Source organism: Thermobia domestica, chromosome 10 (assembly GCF_964235325.1).
Source record: "Thermobia domestica chromosome 10, izTheDome1.hap1.1, whole genome shotgun sequence".
In the NCBI taxonomy this organism is placed as follows: domain Eukaryota; kingdom Metazoa; phylum Arthropoda; class Insecta; order Zygentoma; family Lepismatidae; genus Thermobia; species Thermobia domestica.
In genome coordinates, this window is record NC_137463.1 from 4,746,949 (window position 1) to 4,769,476 (window position 22,528).

The window sequence follows — 22,528 nt, forward strand, 5'->3', positions numbered from 1 at the left end:
AACACGGAAGAATGTTTCTATTGCTCATCTCTCTCCGCTTCAAAAAGAAAACAATTTTCGATCATATGCGAAGATCTCTCGTTATCTTCCTCGGTCAGTAATTTAAAAGTTATTCGTACCAAACTCGATATTTGGAAGAATGCTTCTGTTGTAGTACACACAAATTCCAAATATATTTATTTTCACCCATCTCATTCGTTTATATTGTTGTACATTAAAACAAAAAGTGAGAAAAAGAAGTTGAATTGAATTGTAGTTTGTTTCATAGTGGGAAATATTCTATTAAGCATACTGTTTACCACAATGTAAGTTTAATGTAATGTATTACTATTTATTTATTTTGTTTTATTTTTTGCAGATGCCATCAAATGTGGTATTAAAAATCTTTACAAACTCCACTCGACGAGTAAAATGGGACACAAAATTAGGCTTTTATCATCGTTCATCTTTTCTTCCTGTTTCGTTATCCTCACTCCTTCCCCAAGGTGGTCCAGCAAGTTGCGTGGATGCTTTAGTGTTCAGAGTGTATCCGCTGCTTTATGTTGAAAAGTTACCTGATAATAAGAATGGTATGTATATAGAGGCGTTTCTGTAACTATAATGCTATGCATTGTATATCTTTTCGCATTTGTAACTATAATAATGCTGCAAGTAAAACATTTTTCAAACAATTTCAGAATGTATATGTTGTAAAATAAGTGCTAGTTGTAAGATTTTCTGATAAGTTTCCAGTTCAGCTATTAGAGTCTTTCTCTTTCATTATTATTTGCTGCTAACAGACGATGGTGGAACACATATTTGACACTTAATGTGAAGCTTATCACAAACTTCAGCTCTAGATTAAACAAATAATGCTGTTTTGGGATTCTGTGTGGTGAACACGCTTTTTTGTAGGCAAAACGAATCTTACCAAATAAGTGTCCAAAAGTAAATTAATGCTTGTCAACTTCGTTCCTCTTATACAGGGTGTCTCAAAAGTCCCCTGACGTAGGGTAACTCTGTTATTATCAAAGTTACAACAAAATGTAAGAGGGGAAACCGTCTCCAAATATGATGTCTTCAATCTGAAGTGAAGGAATTTCTTCAATCGGATGAGCTGTTTGGGCTGTACACTCTTTATGCGCTCAATGTTAAATGAAAATGCAACGTTGCCATTTACCTGGACCCACAACGTAAGTGAATGAAGTGACTGTCTTTTACGCTAACGTGTCGATGGGGCATTTTTGGGGCAGGTTTGAAATGGAGGCTGGCCATCGATACGTTAGCGTAAAAGACAGTCACTTCATTCACGTACGTTGTGGGTCCAGGTAAATGGCAACGTTGCATTTTCATTTAACATAGGCGCATAAAGAGTGTACAACCCAAACAGCTCCTCCGATTCAAAAAATTCCTACACTTCAGATTGAAGACATCATATTTAAAGACGGTTTTTCCTCTTACATTATATATATATATATATATATATGTAATTACCTGTTTATTACAAATGATTTACCAGATTTCATAAATTCACTTCAGCTTTATTATTGAACATAATGTCACAAAACTTTGCAGACGTATTGAAAAACTTTTTATTTTATTGTTGTTGCGGGTTCGCCTCTGATTTCTGCCGCGAGAGCGCAGCAATGGGCATAAAATGGCGATAGGCGCAGAGAAAACGGATGTTTTGTTCGAGTTTTATTCACATCAGACTGTCCTAATGGTGCAGCAGTGTCTGTACCGACACTTGGAACGAAGTTCAACAAAGATCCACCAACTGTCAAGTCCATTCAGAGATTTTATACACAATTTACAGGCTCTATAAGGGGAAATCAAGTGGTTGGTCTACAGTGACTGATAGAACGATTGACGCGTGCGAGCGAGTTTTGCACGAAGCCCACAAAAGTTGATGAACAGAACAATCAGAGCTAAACATTCCACAACTTACCGTTTGGAAAGTCTTGCGGAAATGATTGAACAGGATGTCAATCGGTCACGAAAGTCACGAAATCAGAAAACGGTCATGAAAGTCACGAAAAGGTCACGAAATTTAGCTTTTGGGTCACGATTTTTTTTTTTTTTTTAACTGTAGAAATGTAAGTACAGATTGGAAAATTTCGTTCTATAAAACGTCAAAATTCACCACCAAAAATGCCTATGGTCGGGTTTAGACGTTACCAAATCACAAGCAAAGTACGTTTCTATCGCATGGTTGAAAATTCGGCCTAATTCGCACCCAAATTTGCTCTTGAAAATGTTAGGAAATTTTATGATTTGGTGAAGAAAAGGTCACGAAAAAGTCACGAAAATTAATTTGGGAATTTTAGTAGACACCCTGTTGAAGCAGAAGCCTTACCGCTTGCAATTGCTACAAGCCATGACGCCTGATGACAAAGTCAGACGCTTTGAATTTTCGGCACAGTCGCAGTAGCTTATGGAAGAACTTGATTATTGACTTGAATCGCAATGGAGTCACATATAGAGCACTTGTAATATGACATTAAAAAAACGTTTTCAGATTTTTAATACGTCTGTAAAGTTTTGTGACAATATGCCCAATAATGACGATACAGTGAATCTATGAAGTCGGGTCAATCATTTGTAATAACCCTGTATATATATTTTTACACATGACAATTTACTGAACGCCTACGACTTCGTTACCCATTTGTTTGCTTATAATAGTATAATCTTAACAAATTTCTGTAAAGGAGTGATTGTGAAATACTGTGCACTGTTACTGCCGCTGGAGACATTGACTGATGCAGTCTGTCTGAAAATTCATTTTTACTACTTATAATCTTATTAAATATTGATGATTTTTAAATTCTAAAATTTCGCAACATATCTGATGGGATTCTGCGACATACTCGTTAGAAACAATTAGTATAGGATATGAAAAGGAGGAAGGTGCATTTAAGATTTAATTAAGGTGCAAGAATATTTTGAATTACTTGTTAGTAATTTTTCTATTATTTTCGGTTGAAGCAGCCATATTGTTCTCTGGGTCTATTGTGTAAAGTACGATACACAAAGAACACAATTAAACGTATCAACTCACCAATATTGTGTTTTCTTCTCAGCTTATATGGTTGATAATTTCAACAATTTACAAACTATCCCTTTATTAGAACATTTTGAAAGTGTGGGTTTGGAGGTATCGTGTCATTGGTTTTCTTTGGGTTTTCCATTTTTCTCCCGCTTTCTTCATTCTACCATTTAATTGATTATCATCACCGTCGGAGCATAAACGTGAGACGTTAAACTAAAGAAAATCCAAGTAGATAAGTAGATACCGATAGCAAGCCGATTTTATTAACATTTTCTTCGTTTAGATAAGTGAGATTTAATACACGATTATTTCAAAATATTGACTTCAAAAATAAAACACACACAAATAATTAATACCAATTTATTTCTGCTTAGTTCTCTCCGGCAGCCATACTCTTTCCATTGTTAACTTCATTAGTTACTCTTCTTTACCCAACACGAGCACTAACTTAAAATACTTTTATTTATTTATTTTTAATATATTGTTGACGTAATATTTACAGTAATAAGAAACGGGAGAAGTGAAGCGAAGGAAGTCATGATATTTGAGCGGAAACGTCAAGAATGGTTTGAAACAGTATGCAGTCAGGTGAACGCTGAGTTTGAGAAGAAGCATGGAGAGTACGCTGGCAAAAGAAGTAAGACTTCAGGATTTAGTACATTGAATGCAGAAAGAAATATCAAAGCCATCAGATCCGGAGAGGAGCTGTGTGAGTTGCTAGAAAATGCCAGTGACCCTTCAAGAATACAGGTAGTTTATTTGTTGCAGTGTTGTCCACTGATTTAATAATTTATGTCACCTGTTTTATTTTATTTTGTGTCAAATTCTTATTGAGTAAACGTTATAAACGGCTGATGAAAATACACTGTAAACTCGAAGACGCAGCTATCAGTAAGCAATTCCGTTCTTTAAACTAATACAGAACATGTACTTGGCTGTTTACTGTGTCGTTTGACTTCTGACATCAGCAAGTTGAAAGTTTGTTAATTTTTTATAAGTTTCATAAATGATACACGTAAAAGATCTTCAATGAATCAAAAATGTAAGGAAGATAAACACACTGGCTCTTGTGAACACGAAAATGTGGTTTTTATTGGCCATCTAACTGCATATTTGAATCATCATTTTTTGCCCGGAGTGGTAGAAGAGGATATTTTTGTTCACATTTTAGGCAAGTTTTACTTATTGCTGAAAAATATATTTGTACTGTTGGCAACAATGTTATTTGGAATTCCCATTTTCAGAATAAATTCGCCTTGTGTAGCGGGATTTTAAGGAAGGGTAACGGTTCTTGACCTGGCGTACCATCAATCCCTTTGAAAACAGAAATCGCCACTTCAACCTCTGTTTCTCTTCTCTTCTCTTGGGGCCACGGTGGCTCAGTGGTAGAGCGCATACGTCTTGTGCATGGCATCCATGGTTTTGATTCCCGGCCAAGTAAGTTTGTGGTGGACAACATCGTGTGTGTGGGTTTTTTCGAGGTACTCCCGTTTCCTTCTACTTTCTCATTCCACCAATTCTGCCATCATTATTCATTTGCTTTAATCATTGTCTCCCTTAGCTTATAGGGCATAATCATGGAATATTTCAATTTCTTTTTCTTCCTCTGCAGTCCACTTTCTTTATTGCGTGTTGTACCGTACTGAATGAATTATGGTACGGTACCATATAAATTAAGGTCCCGTATAAATTTTTCACGTGTAAATATTAGCACACTATACTTTACTTTTCACCCTAAAATATACACTATTACCGTTCATATTTTATATTTATAAGACCAGCATTGTGCTGTGATGGACGCTTCACGGGTTAAAGACATTCATTAAGGAAAAAATAATTTTGTAAACTTTTTAATAAAACGCCATTCAGTTTTCTTATTTATGGGGTCAACAATGTGGTGTGATCGATACTTCAGGGCTTAAAAGATATTTGTTCAGGACAAAATAACTTTGAAAATTTATTAATAAATTGTTGTTATTAGGAATTTTTCTTAAACATATATGTTTTTGTAGGTTATTTTGTGATTTTTTAGGGCATAGATGCATGCAGATTTTCAAAGCTTTTAAGTCATAGAAGTTATGACGTAGCATTCCATAAAAAAGAATTCCTCAAAACTTATGTTCCCATCGTTTGAAATTCATATTAAGCACATATTAAGATATCTTAATTTTGTTTATATTACTGTTGGAAGAGAAAAGTATTATATTGATAGCATACTGAGGATAAAAATTTTGTAGACAGATCATTATTTTTTTAAGAAGGGAAGCAAAATTCCATTTACAAAACTTTATCCGTTTCTGTGACAAGGGAAGTTCGGGAGAAAGTACTCGCCTGCAGAGAAACTAAGCATGCCATTTGAAAGACTAATTCATGCTATTTATAACAACCCAATGAAATTCCTATACTGTTGAGAACTATTCAAAAAATTCAGCTTGGAAGTTTATGTGAAAAAATGAGTATATGCGGGATAACTAAAGGGTTTGTTAGCTAAAATTAGTCATACTGTTCACAATAATGATATTTTATAGATGAAAATTGATCACTGTTGTTCTCTTCTATGAAGAAATGAGGCAGGCAAAGGACTTCCTTGCACCATGAACATTTAATATGTGCGATTGCGTTGCATCCTCAAGGGAACAATTCGCATAACCAAAGCGAAAAGCAAATTCAACAGGTGATTCAAATGGTTGGGTAACCTGTCTTGTGGAACGCAAACTGAAACAATCCAATGTATCGCGGTGAGCGGAACTGATTCATTAGCATGAACATGAACTTTATTTGATTGTTTTATTGGTACATCATAACATCCGGATGAAGAAGATAAATCTCCTGCCAGAATCTTTGATTGGTCGGAATTCAAACACATCAAATTGTTGTACAATTCGTGTACAGTTCTTTAGTATATCTCTTGCGCCTTACTATTACATCTTTGCCAACCGTCGTCTAACTTGCAATCGACAATTTGTCTGTGAATTGATCCCAGTGATCAAGCAGTAGCAAGTACAAACCATCAGGCTGCATAGTAACGGTAGGTCGCTAGGAGGCGCAATCTTGCATTTAACGTTGAATCTCTCGAAAAGTTCCCAACCGTTCAGGAATTATACTAATCTGTTGTAATCAGCATAAATTGGTCCGTGAAATGGCATGCTTAGTTTCTGTGAGGCGAGTGCTTTCTCCCGAACTTGGTGAAATCATATCTTCTTCACTACACTGATTTTCCTCAATTTTCTTCCCTTTAGTCAATATTGAGTGGAACGCAGCAGGATATTCTTGACGAATATAAGAGAGATCTGCAAGATAGACTACATCAGGAGGTGGAGGATGAAATTAGGCAAAGGATCAATACTGATTCTGCTCCCACCAGAAACGTCGTCCCCTTGTTAAAGGTTAGTATCTGAATGATAAGTTTATTTAGTTATGTTGTCAGAATTCAATAATTCGATCCGTATTTATTATACTTGAATGACGTTTCAAACTCACTGACTGCGTTGATTTTCAGAGCTGTACCAATTCGGGCGTCAGTCAAATAAAATAAGCACGACTGGAATGTTGAAAGTCTTATTTGTTGAATTACAAATATCTATATATTAAAATGCTAGGTTTATATGTTTGTGGGCAAGAAAGGTTTATATATTTGTGGCCGGTCCTTTCAACAGTGAGTTTTCGGGAACCATAGGCTCTAGAAAGATGCCGTTTTCACTGATCGATTGAAAATTTTGTGTAGATTGTTAAGTTCTAATTGAATATTTGAAAAAAAAAATGACCGTTATTTCTTTGTTACATTTTTTAGGGGTACACTGGAAGTGTTGAAATTTTAAAACAGTAAAGCATCATATCCTACAAATTATACATTCCAAGACCACACATTTGTCTATGGGGTTAGTATATCTCTCAGGCGTTTGTTTCGTGACAAAATGATAATGAAAATCGAAGGACAACTATTTCTTCAGTCCAAGATGAATCTTCAATGTTTGGAGTGTTTTGCCCAATGAACACCACACATGAAAACACTGATCATACATGAATTAGAAATTCCAACCGGAAGTAAATTCAAATTTTGCAAACGGTGCGAGATATTGAAAAAATAATCGAAAAAATCTCACCTTTATGGTACCCCTTTCCAATTTTTACCAGGACGTCTTTCACTTGTGTCTGTAAAGAAATATGTACAGATGTTGTGTTCATGCTCATATGTGAATGAAGCGCTGTGTAGAGAGCGCAGGTTCAGCTACTTTCCATGAAAATTATATGGAATATATACGTTGTCAGTATGTTTTAATTAGTAGCTCCCACCGACCTGGAAAACGTTGAAAACCAGGAAAAGTGAGGAAAGTTCATGAAAAAAACCTCGAAAAGTCGAGAAATTTTAAATACGATTTTTTTTACTACGTACAACCCATTTTTCTTTTTGCCTTGTCTATTTGGCAGGCGATATTTTATAAAATAAATTAGTTTGTTTTGTAAAATCTGTACCTACATGCACATTATATACATATATGTTCCCTTAATCGGATGTATATATTTACATTATATATTGCAATATCCCATCATATTTGTAAACAACAGCATATGCTTCTCCACGAAGATCTTCAAGCAGTCGACAGAAGCCATCTACGAAAAAGGACACGAAGAACCACGAAGGACTCCGAACACCCTTCTAAAGACTTTCCCTTAGAAAGGACGGCTATAGCAGAGCACGACGACAGCAAAAAGAGATCACTCCTATCTTTCTCTTCGCGCTGCTGTGGGCAAGAAAGAATTCCTAACCTTATGCGTTGGTCGGGCAAGAAGCTTCTATCCTATCTTCGCGGTGCACTGGGCAGGAGGTTCTTTCCCTCTCTGCGCTGCACTGGCCAGGAGACACCAACTCACCTCCTTGCTGTTTTGAGCAAGAGGTTTCTTTTGTCTCCGCGCTGTACTGGACAGGAGACATCAAGCCACCTCCGCGCTGCTTCGGGCAGAAGATCCAACTTCTCAGAGAAAAGAATATTGTATAGAGGAAACTACTTATTTGTAGCATATAACTTGTATAGAACTTCTGTAATAAAAAGGTGAGGGAAAGAAACAAATCTGTGTACCGTCTCTACTATTACATTACAATGTAGACCTGAAATTTTGTAAATCACCACCTGGAAAAGTCTGGGAATTCGTACTCGTCAAGTAAATGGGAACTCTGTATGAGAAAATATTAATTAATTAAATAATTTGAATTAAGGTTCCTTCTCATTATTATAGGGAAATGCCTCAAACATTCCTGGTATCGAGAGACTCTTCTTATTCCTTTTAACTCTAATGTACTTAAATGACTTTTCTCCATAAAGTATTTCAGTTTAATTGTCATTTTATACCAGTCCCATTTATGTAGCTAGTCTAATTTTTTTGATTGTGTTGTGTGGTTCTTTACTCTAGAATTCTTTGCTGCATTGTACAGGTTCGATTAATGGATCCGAAGAAACCCGAGTCAAAACGAGGAGCTGTTCTCTCTATTTGGCATCCATCAGAAGACGTGGTACGACTTTTCAAAGAAGGTACAGCTATTCGCCTTTATCATGTCACAGCGTCGGGTGTCAGGTAAGATATAAGTTAATCTACAATTATTGGGTTTATTAAACCAAACCAAACCACTTAGCGTAACAGCCCATTTTGTGGGCCAAAGCAGCTCCAACGCCATCTGTTAACGACTGACTGAACTACGTCCAGTCTAGCGACGAGCACGGCCACTAACTGGCGCATCAGGAGCTTTATAGACCTAGTGGCCGTCACGCCTTGTTTTCACGTGACTCCCCAGTTTGACGCCGAAAATTGGGAAGCAGCGGCTGGGAATCGAACCCGGGACCACGTGTACGTGAGTCCAGCGTTCTAACCACTGCGCTACGGTGTTCATTATAGGATTTATTAGCTGTCTAATATCAGTCTAAAATTAAATGAGTCAAATACAAAATGTTGCCTGAGATCATATGGAAATCATTACATAAGAATATACACAGCTGATATAAACCAAAAAATCCAGATTTAGTGTGTCCGATCAAAATCCAAGTTATTCAACCGAACAATAGTCTAACAGTTCTGTAATTTATACTTTAGTTAGTTAAAGAACATAAGGAAATACATAAAGGGTTTTTCGGTAAGAATAATATGATTTGACTAGAAGTCAAACTACGTAAGATACAATCAAACTTTTTTAAAATTTTATTTTGAAGCATTGTTAGTGACATTATATTTTGAATAACACATGATTTAAGTGTACACCTCGACTGCGTACATACGAGCGAATTCGGTGAACTCAATTTTGGATGACTTTTACAATAACTCGGCACTGATGTGGCGAATGCAGTTTTCGTTAACATGTATCATTAAGGATTGTGGTTCGCTTTCATCGACTTCAGATTTCAAATAACCCCATAACAAGTAATGTAAAGAGGTTAAATCGCAATGATCAAGGCCAACTAACAATTGCATTTTGTGAAATTATTTTTACACCAAACTTCTTCCATATTACGTCGATAAAAGCATGTGCAATGTAACATGTGGCACTGTCTTGTTGGAACCGCATGTCCTCCAACTCAGTTTTATCTAAATTTAGCCTCTAAAACTGTTAACACCAAGCAATACCGCTCACAGCCACTATCGCTGAATCTCCTACCTTTGTGGTGGACAAACGCTGTGTGCGTGGGTTTCCTTGGGGTTGTTCCGTTTCCTCCCACTTTCCTCATTCCACCATTTCATTCATTTCTCATCATCACCGTCTCCTTTAGCCTAACCGGCATAATCGTGGGACGTAAAACTCAAAATTCTCGCAAATCTCAGAAGCTAGTAAAATGAAACTTGGCATATAAACTTTCTACTGAAAAAAAATTGAAAATTCAACACATAAAAGGGAAAGAAAAAGGGGGCACTTTCTTTAATGTTCGAATTTTCCATTAAGAAAGGAGTTGCTTAAGCTGAATGTGTGAAACTCGGTATTTCAACTTTTAACTAAAAGTAATAAAATATATGTTTCAACGTCTTGATAATTACATTTCTAAGATTGAAGGAGGGCAATTTCTACAATATTAAAATTTCCCACTGCTTATGAGATTTGGACAGAAAACTCTTTTCCTTTAAGGCTCGATTCGTCCAGTTAAACAATTATAGTACAAAGTGGATGATTAATTAGGTTCTTTTAATTATTTTAACATGTTGACGTAGTTTAATTTTTTTAAAAAGTGTTTTCTTACACATTCTATTAAAAACATTCTTAATGTGCTGTAATTATTAAACACGTTTAATAAACATAAAACAAACTAACCCCCATTTGGGGGCCATGAGTTTATTTTGGATGTTAAGCCATCATTTGCCGTCCGTGACAATCTTTGATTTTAACTTCACGTACAGTCCGCAGCAAAAAACCTGCAACACGAGCATGTGAGTTTATTGTGAAACGACGAAGTCTTTTGTTCCAAAATAAGTGTGCAGTTGAGGACGCCGAGGTTTCTCCTGGCTTGATTTGTGTCACTTAGACATTGATTCCCTTAGGCGTAGTTTCACAATAAACTTACATGCTCATGTTGCAGGTTTTTTTTGCAGCAGACTGTACAATCAAGGCTTAGGTCTCAAATATGTAGCATATCTGAATTATTATTATTATTATTATTATTATTATTATTATTATTATTATTATTATTATTATTATTATTATTATTATTATTATTATTATTATTATTATTAATAATAATAATAATAATAATAATTCCAACGGTAACAGCTATGTTAGTAATACTAAAACTATTATTAATAATGGTAACGAGTAACGAATAGTTAATTACGAGTATGACAATTATTTGCTACAGAAAGAGTTCAGTACAATAAATATATGTGTAAAAATCATTTACTTCAAATCAGTACAAAGAAAGCAAAATTTATGACATATATAACTAAAACACAACATTATGTTACTAATACCAGGTAAATAGAAAGAAACAGGCATTATGAAGGATTTGGGAACCACATTTGATAGGCAGTTAAAATTTTGTGACCATACAAATGCTATCATGCAAAGAGCAAGAAAGGACAATAGGCTTTATTTATTTATTTATTTATTTTTTATTTCAGAACGATAGAATATTTACTTATACAAATTACTTGAAGAACTAAGCTAGAATCTGTTTCTGTAATATAAAACAGTATATCTAAAACTTTAACTAACACATTGATAGTATTCTTGGCACGGACGTGATGGTAGCACCACAAGAGATTTTTAGGTCTAGTGCCGTTTAGGACTTGTGCCGCGAAATGGTTTTTAGGTGTTGTGCCATTTAGGACTTGTGCCGCGTCCCCATCTCCAGTAGTCCCTTAGTCATAGACCCAGGATACAGCCTATGAGGAGAGGTAAACTATACGTACCAATTTTAAGTACTAGTGTTTTACTTACGGTGGGCCATAGGGATATATTCCTTTTATTTAATTTCTTCACCGAGCTCTGTTCTTTAGTCTAGTTGTTAAGTTGCGAGCTTTTAGGCTCTAACGACCTTCTCCATACCTGGTTAGCGTACGCTCGTTCTGTGCCGGAGATTCGGGTTCGATTTCCAGTGGAAGCTTATGTGGTTCGGATTGCACGTTAAGCCATAGGTCCACGTTCCCTATCGCCTCGGCGCTCAAAAAGACGTTAAACTCCAAATCGAGCAAGGGGGCGCGGTGGCTCAGTGGTAGAGCGTTCACCTCTGGTGCTTGGGGTCCCGGGTTCGATCCCAGCCTCCGCCAAGTGAACTTTGTGGTGGACAAACACCGTGCTCGTGGGTTTTCTCGGGGTTCTCCCGTTTCCTCCCACTTTCTTCATTCCACCATTTCACTCATCTCTCATCATCACCGTCTCCTTTACCCTAACCGTAATAACCGTGGGACGTAAAACTTAAAGATTTCATTTCATTTTTTTCCAAATCGAGCAACCAACGTAGACCCTGGCAACCTATGAGCTTCTGTCAATTGCCATTTTCCTATAAAACAAAATTTGAACCGATGGTGACCGACACAGGTTTACTTTCATTGCATTTAGACCATGCAAATCATTATCCGTTATTGCTTTGAATAACATTACGCTTAATTATTCCTTGACAATAATAATGGTTTAACTTTATACACAACATTATTATGACACAATTTCTTTGTTTTCAGATGCTCTGATCTACAAGTCACTGCTGGCCGACAGACTCAATACAAGAAGTTGAGTGTCGACACTGGCACTATTTTTCATCCCCGTGTATATACAACATTAGAAGAAGCTTGTTCGCCTGATTTCCGCCCATGGTACGGGGAATTCGACACAGCAGGCGTGGTTGCTCACATTGGCCCAGGACCCTATGGTACATCCAATTTCCAAACTGTCTACATTGCAGGCAGTGATTTGTCAGTGATAGGAATTGCTTTCTGGGGAGGAGTCACGGTAAGCAAGTTGCACTGGATATATATTTGAAATAAATGGATGTTAATGAATAATAGTAGACAGAAGACGATTTTCGGGCATCATTAAATCTCCATAAAATATTTGGTGATTTCTCAAAATTGTTTTCTGTCTACAGCTTGACCTGGCAACAAAGAAAAGTACGAAATGTGTCAAAATGAAACCGGCCCGGGTAACTGCGCACTTTATTGAACATCAAGGAAAATATGTGTTGGGCGAGTGACACAATAGTTAGTAATAGACATGCGTACAAACCAGACCCAAACCAACTGTTAATGCGTGGCGTTTGACCATGATGGCACGGAAAAGGTATGACACCGATTGCAAACTCACCCTGTGTTGATCTGTGCGCTGTGATTCAATTCTTGTCATGAGAGGAGTGTCACCCTAGTGGAATTCACAACAAAATGAGTAATTTATGAGGAGAAACATGGATCGAAGACAGCTATAAAGAATTGGACACGGATGTTCCGGAAAGGTCGAGAACACTTACAGACTATTCACTTCCAAGCCAGACACATGCCATCATGAGTGATGATGACCTAGCGAGGGTTGATACTGTCATACGCCAGGAACGGCGGAAAAGTACGTACGCTGACCATGAAGTTTTGATGTTCCTCACGATACAATGTACACTATTGTGTGGCAAGAGCTGTTGTATCGTAAAATGTGTGCACAATGAGTCCCTGTAGCTCTTACTGTATACCAAAAGCATCTCCACATAGATGCGTGTCTCCACCACTTGTGTCGATATGACAAAGATGGTGACGATTTTTTCTTCTGGGCGTTGTGACAGGTGATGAGACATAATGCTACCATTTCGAACCCTGAACCAAAACAGAACTATGTAGTGGAGACATGTGTCATCGTCAAAAGGGAAGAAAATAGGCCCAATCCTCCGGCGGCGAAATTGTGCTTGTGGCATTTTTCGGCCATCAAGGACCATTGTTGGAGTTCAAAGAATCCTGCAGCACAGTAAATGCAGAGCGCTACAGCACGATGCTCAACAAATTGCATGCTTCCATTCGAAAGAAACGTCTGGTGTCATTATTCTTCATGACAATGCTCGCCTCATGTGGCGGGCATTGCGCACGAGGCATTAAGACGGGAGGTTCTGGTTCACCCATCCAGCAACCCAGACTTGTCGCCATGCGACTTCCACTTGTTCGAGCCATTGAAAGAAAGTTCTCAAGAGGAAAAGGTTGCACAGCCATGATGAGGTGAAAGGTGCAGTGCTAGAATGGTTCTGTGGACAGGTAAAATCATTTTTCTTGGCCGAAATTCGACTCCTGGTGAAGCAGTGGGATCCCTATGATGACTACTAATCCCCAACATCTGTTAGACATTTGACTCTTTCTTTTGTGCATATGTCGTTCTCCCCCGTGTTGGCCTGTACTTTCTTTTTTATTACGAGCAGGTTTCATTTGTACACGCTTTGTAAAACGATTATGACGTAGTTCAAGGCGACATACAACGTGTTAACATTAAATGTCAAAGAATTTTAGTAGTAGTATACTTATATCATCAATTATAATTTATTTTTTGCATAGACATTCATTCAAAATTATGTGTATAAGTTACATGTAGACTAGAAGAAGTAGTACCTAAGAGAGAGATTCTTACATTGGTAGTGTTTCCAAGAGTTTACATTGTTAGCATATGCTAAAGAGTTGTTCATAAGGAAATCACCGTTAAAAATCTAGTTTATCACGAGGTCTTATTTCAATTTTAGAACTCTTGCACCAAAAGTGCAAAATGTGTTTTATGAAGTGTTTTAATCCTCATATGAACGACTTAAGCTGGTGAACAGGGTCATATAACAAGTGGTTGAAACTACATAAAAGTTGACAAACGCAATTAACGAAGTGTTTCACTGATATATACAGGGTGCGGCAGCTATTTAAGAACACACAGTATAAGTGACACAGTTTCCTATATGTCTAACACATCCCTTTTTGTTGCAACTAAACATGGCAAACCCTACGCTAATCCAGGAAATGAAGAGGCATGCAGTCATCGTCTCCTTGGCTGCAGGACACGCCGATTCCAAGATCGCTTCCTTCCTGAACGTCGCCCTGTCATTCGTCTTTAAAGTTCGGAGAGAACTGGAGGCCGCCAGTGTGGATGTGGAAACCGTTTCCCGCAGAAAGCGACATTATTAGCGCTCGGACAGGACCAGGACACCCAAATTCATCGCTTCCGTCCAAGCTGTTGTCGAAGCGGACTCAGGAAAGTCCATGAGGGCACTCGTAAGAGAGAAGCAGGTTGACGAGGCCACCATTCGAAGTGTGGTGTATGAAGACCTCCGTTACAAGTCGTACGTGATGCGGAGAGACCAGTTCATGTCCGCGAGAACCAGGGAGAATAGAGTGACCCGCGCCAGGCACCTTTTGAACAAGCTGAAATATCCGGAGCAGCCAGAAATGCTCTGGTTCTTCTTGGATGAGAAAATCTTCGTCCAGGACCAGCAGGCGAACCGCAGAAATGATCGGTGGCCGTGTAAAATACCCGAGGAGGTTCCGACCGTCATACACACCAAGTTCCCCACCTCCGTGATGGTTCTGGGAGTCGTGAGGGCGACGTGATGCCTCCACATTTCTTTAGTCAAGGTGCCAGAGTCAACGCCGTTGCTTGCATCGGTGTTGAAGATCGTTGTGCAGCCCTAGATTACTGCTATAGCACGTGGCAGGCCATATGTTTTCCAGCGGGGCTCACCAATTCAACCCAAGAATGGTTGGCTACGAATTTTCACGACCACGTTACCCCAGACATGTGGCCCCCAGCTCCCCTGATGTCAACCCTTTGGACTTTTATGTTTGGGTTGTGGTTGAGAGGGCCTCTAATAAGCATCCAGACAACACCGTTGCGTCTCTCAGGACAGCCATTGTGGATACCGTGACAAACATTCCCAGGACCCACCTCAATGATGCCTGCCGACGGTTTCGACACCGTTTAGAGGCTGTTATTGCGGCAGATGGTTTCATAGAATGATATCCTGTATTGGGTCTGTCTTCACGTGTACATAATGTTCAATCGTCATTAAATGTTCTATATCTTCCGTCTCTGCTCCTTTTTCCGCGGATGTTATTTTGTTCTCAATATACAGGGTCGAATTTAGGGGGTGCACCTCCCTTTGTAAATATACACTATCTAAAATGAGAAGCTAGAAGTGAAAATAGCAACACTTTCCGAAATTTTTTGCCATTATTTTTCCGTTTGAGACCTAAGAGAAAGCAGAGCTTTGCAAAAGCAATAGTTTTTTAAGTCAATTTTCTTAAGGTTGAAGGAAAAGGATTTAACAAACAAAACAATAAACGTTTATCAAGTAGGGGAAGAAAGCAGAAGCCAGGAGAAGAAATTTTTTCCAGCGTATCAGTTGCGACCCTCTTTAAAATACTACCCCTCCCCCTTCCCGTTCTATGTATCAGCCTTGCTCGATATAAACAATATTATCGCATGTCAGTTTTAAGAGTTTTAGTGTGTTTGATTATTTTGGTAGTTATTGGTGCAACCCCCCTCAGAAAATCCTGGATCCGTCCCTAAATGTAATGTGCTAACCCATTTTCGCATACATGTCTCCACTCTTTAGTCAACGACTAAACTTTTACGAGTAGTAGAACATTAATAAGGAAACAAGGAGCTTCCAATAACTATTTTTTTCATACTTAAGCGATGTTTGTCGAATACGAAGCACATATAACAAGACTTGGATCTTAAATTTGCTATTGAGCTGCACGGGGAGATTATTTGTATCTATTGATAAGCTTATATTCATCTTGAACTAGCCAACAAGGAAAAATATGCGAGTTGTACATATATATTTATTCAGTGCAATTGGTTGCTTTGTCTAGCGTGGAATCGGAATTAAATTGAGCTGCTGGTCGGCTAAGAAAAATGTGGAGAAATTAGAATAGAACTCGAAAGCAATAAAAATTAGACTAATGAGTTAATTGTTTGTGGTAATACATAAACGTATCCATATTTACACACTAGTTTATATTAAAAATCAGTTTTACCTATATCAAGGAGTCTATTAAAATTCCAAAATGAAATTTCGTGAATTTTTCGTGACCTTTTCGTTACTAAACCATAAAATTTCGTAATCATTCTCAAGAGGGAATTTGGATGCGAATTAGGGCAAATTTTCATGCTTGTGATAGAAGCAAGTTTTGCTAGCGATTTGGCAGCGTCTAAATCCGACCATTCACATTTTTGGTAGTGAATTTTGATGTTTTATAAAACAAAATTTTCCAGCCTATACTTATATTTGTCCAGATAAAAAAAATCGTGACCCAAAAACTAAATTTCGTTGCTTTTTCTCGACTTTCATGACCGTCTCCTGATTTCATGACTTTTTCGTGACATTCGTAACTTTCGTGACCGATGGATACCCTGTATATAGTACGTCGTGCAAAAGTTCACGAAATATAACAGCTATTTCAAACTCCACGACGTATAACACGTGTTTTTTTTTTTTTTAAAAAAAGTGTGTGTGCTGTACGAGGGTCACTAGAAAAGTTTTGAAACATGCAGCTCCGGGTACACACATCTTTATTTCAACTATTATTAACTTGTTGAAGTATTCTTCTTGACATTCCACACAACGTCTTATCCTCCTAAACCATCTTGAAAGCATTGGTGCCACTGTGTTTTCAAGCACTGCACCTAACTGTTCTTTGTAGGCATTCACAATATCTTCAGGGGATGGAAAACTTTTACCCACGAAGTTTCTTCTTCAACACAGGGAACAAAAAAGGTCTACATGGTGCCAGATCGAGGCTGCAGGGCGGATGGAATAAAAGTTTAACAGGGATATGGTCAGGGAAATCAACTGTTTGGTTGCCAGAATGGACTGAAGAATTGTCATGGTGCAGCAGGATTCCTCGCAACCAACCCTTGGTCGCTTCTTCCTGATCCTGTTGTACACTTCAGGTAGACAAATGCTTGTGTACCACTTGGCAGTAACTGTGCGTTGAACTTTTAGAATAACTGTAGCCGTATATCTACTTTTTGAAAAGAATGTGACCAAAATTTTCTTCTCTACATTCCATGGCCCCTTGACTTTCATTGGTGGAGCTTCACCAGGAAACACCCAGATAACTGGTGCTTTGTCTCTGGGTCAAACTGACAAATCCAGATTTCATCACCTGTCACAATGTCTGAAACCCTTCTAGAGTCCCCACTCTGAAATCTTTGAAGCATGTCCTGACAGCATTCCACTCTTGTCTGCTTTTGCTGTTCAGTCAAGTTATGTAGCATCCACCGAGATGAAACCTTCTTCACACGCAAGTGTTCATGCAGGATGGTTGAAAAACTTGGCGCACGAATTCCAAGGCCACACTCAATGTCACTGTATGTCACTCACGCATCGTCCCTAATCAACTGCTCCACGGCATGAATGTTTTCCTCAGTCACTGCTGTTCATGGCCTTCCACTACACCCCATTTAAAAAAAAAAAAAAAAAAAAAAAAAAAAAAAAAAAAAAAAAAAAAAAAACTATTGCACACTTCGGTGCACTCTCCCCAAAAGCTCGTGTCAGCCTTTTCAGCGACTTCTACTCATTTAAACCACATTTAAGGCTGTACAGAATCATGGCTCGCAAATCCCTTCTTTCTAATTCCATGTCTGCGGTGCAAATAATGATGGCAACTCCGGCCGCTTGAAACGCCGCTTACTGCATTATATGGTATGATCGTTGCAAAACTGGTCGAGTACACTTACAAAGGTAGAGTGTTTCCCATGCAAGCAAAGTTTTATTTCTGCAGTGTCTCATTTGGCTGTATCTCAAAACTTTCCAAGTCACCCTCGTATTATATAGATCAATTATCTAACTTAGTAATACTATATTCTTTGAAATCTTGAAGTAAGCCAAGTTTATCTGTATTTTAGGGTATCCCAAATATAGCTGATAATTAGTAGAAATTGAAAGCCATTCGAATCAGTCATTATGGATATGCTCAAAGGAAATGTGTTTATGTTTAAATGGTACATAATAACCGGTTCAGTTATTTTCATGGTGTTTTTATTTATTATATTTGTATATATTGAAGTAGTTTTTATATTTAAGTACAAATATGATTGTTATGATCCGATATTTCAGTATAATTCAGCTAATTTACTTCTTGAAGCTGGGATAAGCATTATGATCTTAACGGCAGACAGGTTCGGTGGGAATACCCCATGTTTCACATGGTCTCGATGGTGTAATGTACCGCCAATTAGCGGATTGTATACTGTCAGTTGTATCTCTAATGTTTTGTTTGTATATAGGAATTCGGAGCAGAAGATGTGTTGACTCCTCGATCAATTATAGCAGCAAGTAACTTACAATGGAGGCAGAGCGTTTCTTGGAAGTTTCCCTGTGCATATGCAACTGAACTGTCCATTTTCTCACAAAATCCCAGAGACACTCATCTGCAAGTTGCAGTGACTAAACTGCGAGAAGAAATAGGAAAGGTAAGGAGTTGTGTTTACAATAATATATATTCGTAGTTAGAACAGGGTTCCTACTGGTCAGGGAAGTAAGGGAAAACTCAGGGGAAAAGACTGGAAATCAGGGATTTTTATAAAATATATTTTTTTCAACACTAATTGTACGCCAATTTCACCATTTGCTTTTTATTGCTGAATGTATAAGATCTCTCATATGTAGTGTATGTTTCAGTGTCAGATGTTCGTAGGTAATATAATAATTGAAAGATTGGATGCAAGAACCAGTATGTCTACTTTTAGAAATTTTTCTGGAGCTGCCTGCTTCTTACTCTTAAGTTTACGATGAACACTGTATGTAGGTACTTCCTTTTACATTATAACACTGAATATAATCATTGGATCTACACGATTCTTGCACAGAATGTAGAGTGATTTTTTCCTACTGAAACATGTGAAAATTTCAAATTCACTAAAAAAATGGACCTACCTGGTTCTTGCGTTCAACCCTTCAATTGCAGTATTGGATAAGTAACATATTTTTATTGAAACTGGATATGGATATTTTAAAAAAAAGCCTTCTTAGTATTAAATGAATGTAGAAGAAGTATCGTATCTTCAGAATAATTGATTGTCAGATGTTTGTGGGTAGATATTAATGATCACAGTATGGGACGTTGCTCGAGCAATTGATTACTATTTGTCTATAGAATAAATGTTTTCATATATAAATATTCACCGTTATTTATTCCTTATTTATATGTCAATGTCAGAAAATCAGGGAATTTCCTGCCAAAGGTCAGGGAAATAGATTTCTCCAGATCAGTAGGAACCCTGTAAGAACAAACTAAATTCAACGTGGACAGAAGATAATCAAAACAGAAGATATAAATCAACATACATTAAAAATAAAAACGAAATATAGGTTGGCGCCAAACCTACCTACCAAGTTTAAAAGCAATTTTCTCTGTTTAAAATTATATTAAACATACGGGACACCTTTTGTGTAACAGGCGGTTTATAAATCAGTTTGTAGAGCAAGCCGAAAATTTCGGAAGAGTTGAAGAACCTATAAAACGTACAGCTTTTGTCATTTCAGCGGATGTTCTTCACAGAGTCGTCTCAAAAAGTTTGAGATAAGATTGCATAAAATTATTGAAGTTCAAGGAAAGCTTTGAAAATGTAATATATATGGCAGAATATGTAGTCGGAACTAAAATGTAAATGAGAACTTCATATATTTTCATTCAGTAGTTATTTGCAGTTTAGCTTGGTAGGTAGGTTTTGCTATACTTTATATATAAATGAAGGCATCTAACTTTCAGGTTTTAAAATTTTGTTTTCAGATTGTAGAAAAGAACTAAGAAAATAAAAAGAATACTGCACAAGAACGAAGGTCATGTGTCACGATTGGCGATTTTGTGTTGTGTTAAATATGATGACAGACAAATATGTGGCCAGGTTATAATTTTAAGTGCATATTAAGAGAAGAGAAAACACAGAGTGAGCATGATTCGCAATTATTTTTCCTTTACACTAGAAGGACCAAGCCGTCATGTTGATGACATCGCTTAAAAGAATTTTCTATATCTCATATATTTCTTTGACTGACGCAACCAAACTTGAGGACTTTTATTATTTAAAAGAGAGGTTTGATATAGCATATAAACAGTACGTGTGTATTTGAAATAATATATAATTTTATTGTGTACTCCTAGAAGGACCAGACCGTCAATTTGACTGTCTCATTTAAAACTCTATATTTTGTTGTTGATGTGGACAGTTTTATAGGTTGTACGCTATATGTTAGTGTGTCTGTTGGAAATAATAACTTTCGAAATATTTTACGTTACTTTTTTAAGGGAGTTTGCTATTTTATATATGTTTCATATCTGCTTTTCATTGCTGTAAATATAAAATACATGGTACTTCTTTCGATGATTTTCTTCTTCAACAATGTTCGTATTTCGCTGGTAATACTGTTCTCTGTAGAAATAAAAGTTCTCTTCAAGGTGCATGTGAGGAATTAAAAAAAGCAACATGAGACCTGATAAAATGCTGCGTGATTCCTAAGATTTGAGTGAAAATGAAATTCGCTTGGAAGAACAATAGAGAGGTTCCTCCGATGAAGACAGTAGTAGTAGCGAGAATGCAGTGTCTGAAGCTGCTTGTTCGGATAAAAGGGAGGAAACAGACACAGAAGCTTCCAGAAGTAATCAATCTTTATAGCAGCTGATTGGATACGTTGGAGTAAAGTGGACAGAAAATAATGTTGGACCTACAGCCTCACACAAATCCTTCGAGAGAAACCTGTTTATTATATTATGCATTACATCATATTGAAGATGGTGATTTTGTTAGTGCCATTTGCTTGCTCGTAGATGAAACAATCTTGAGAAATATTCTGAAATGCACCGTTATTGAAGCTCATAGACAGCATTAAGATTCTCTTTGGCTGCTGTCAATTGCAGAACTCGTTTCATTTCTAGCAATACTGATATTTCGTGTAAATCCAAATATACTCGTGAAGGAGCTGTGGAACGAAAGCTATGACCAAATGTTTTACAGAAAAATTATGAAAAGAGTGTTTTTTGAAATAATGAAGTATCTTCGACTTGATGAAAAGTGTCCTAGCTCTTCAAGGCTGAAAGCTGTTAAGTTTGCTTTGGTATCTGTGTGGAACTTATTTATTGAGAATTCTATCAGGCACTATACACTCCACGAAAGCTTTTGTGTCGGTGACCAGGTACCTACGAAGATGACATGTAAATTCATACAATATAACGCCTAACAAGGCTGACAAGTTTGGATTCAAAGTTTGGCTGCTTGCAGGTGAAAAGGCAAGATATGTAGTAAATGGCATTCCCTACCTGAGAAAGGACCAAGAACAACGTCAGGACTTAACAGCTAGGCGAATATGTTGTTCTGAAGACGATGAATACTTTCTCTACAGAGGACTGAATTCTTACAAAGTACAGATTAGCCAAATCTTTGGAAAAGAAAAAGGCGACCTTGATTAGTAGTATGCGTCCAGATAGAAGAGAATTTCCAAAAAATGCTTGAATCACAACAAAGGAAATATGTTCAGTACAAACTTATTTGAAGATCAATCAGGAAATCCACTCACAGTATACAAGTGTAAGCGCGAGAAAATTATTGTTGTATTGAGTGCAATGCACACAACTTGAATTGAAATAAAATGTATCGTAAACATAAATTCATTTTCATGTAATAAAAAGTTCGAAATAAAAATAATTAGTTTGGTGTATTATACTCAGGGTAACTATAAAAGAAGTAACCCAGCCAATGTCGACAGGACAGGTAGAGTGATCACGTGATTGGTAAAAAATTATTATATACGTAGAAATGTACTATTTTTCCTTTATTTTAATTTTTCATGTAACTGTGCTCTAGGCGAACTAACGATATTAAAATTATATTTAATATATTGGCGGGTTTTCGTGGCCCACCCTGTACTGTCACGAGAACAACTTACATGAAACATATATATATATATATATCTTGCACGGCTTGGTACTTCTATGGAGGTAAAAATTTTGGTCCTTCTAGTGTTAGTTGTCTCTACTGCATTTGAGTTACCCTTTACTGAAAAAGGTATTAGCGAACGCCGA

At 37.2% G+C, this 22,528-nt stretch overlaps 1 protein-coding gene and 1 pseudogene across 1 annotated transcript in view; both read left to right on the forward strand.

The window, feature by feature from the left end:
• The window catches only part of LOC145662252 (uncharacterized), a 78,798-nt gene that overhangs the window by 50,463 nt on the left and 5,807 nt on the right, over positions 1–22,528 (forward strand). Inside the window, exons 11-16 of the mRNA XM_081727634.1 lie at positions 359–569; positions 3,534–3,781; positions 6,271–6,417; positions 8,463–8,602; positions 12,182–12,449; positions 18,738–18,923. Of these exons, the coding sequence (XP_081583760.1) occupies positions 359–569; positions 3,534–3,781; positions 6,271–6,417; positions 8,463–8,602; positions 12,182–12,449; positions 18,738–18,923 (1,200 nt within the window). The remainder of the gene's footprint in view (positions 1–358; positions 570–3,533; positions 3,782–6,270; positions 6,418–8,462; positions 8,603–12,181; positions 12,450–18,737; positions 18,924–22,528) is intronic.
• LOC145662253 (uncharacterized) lies at positions 12,464–18,716 on the forward strand (annotated as a pseudogene).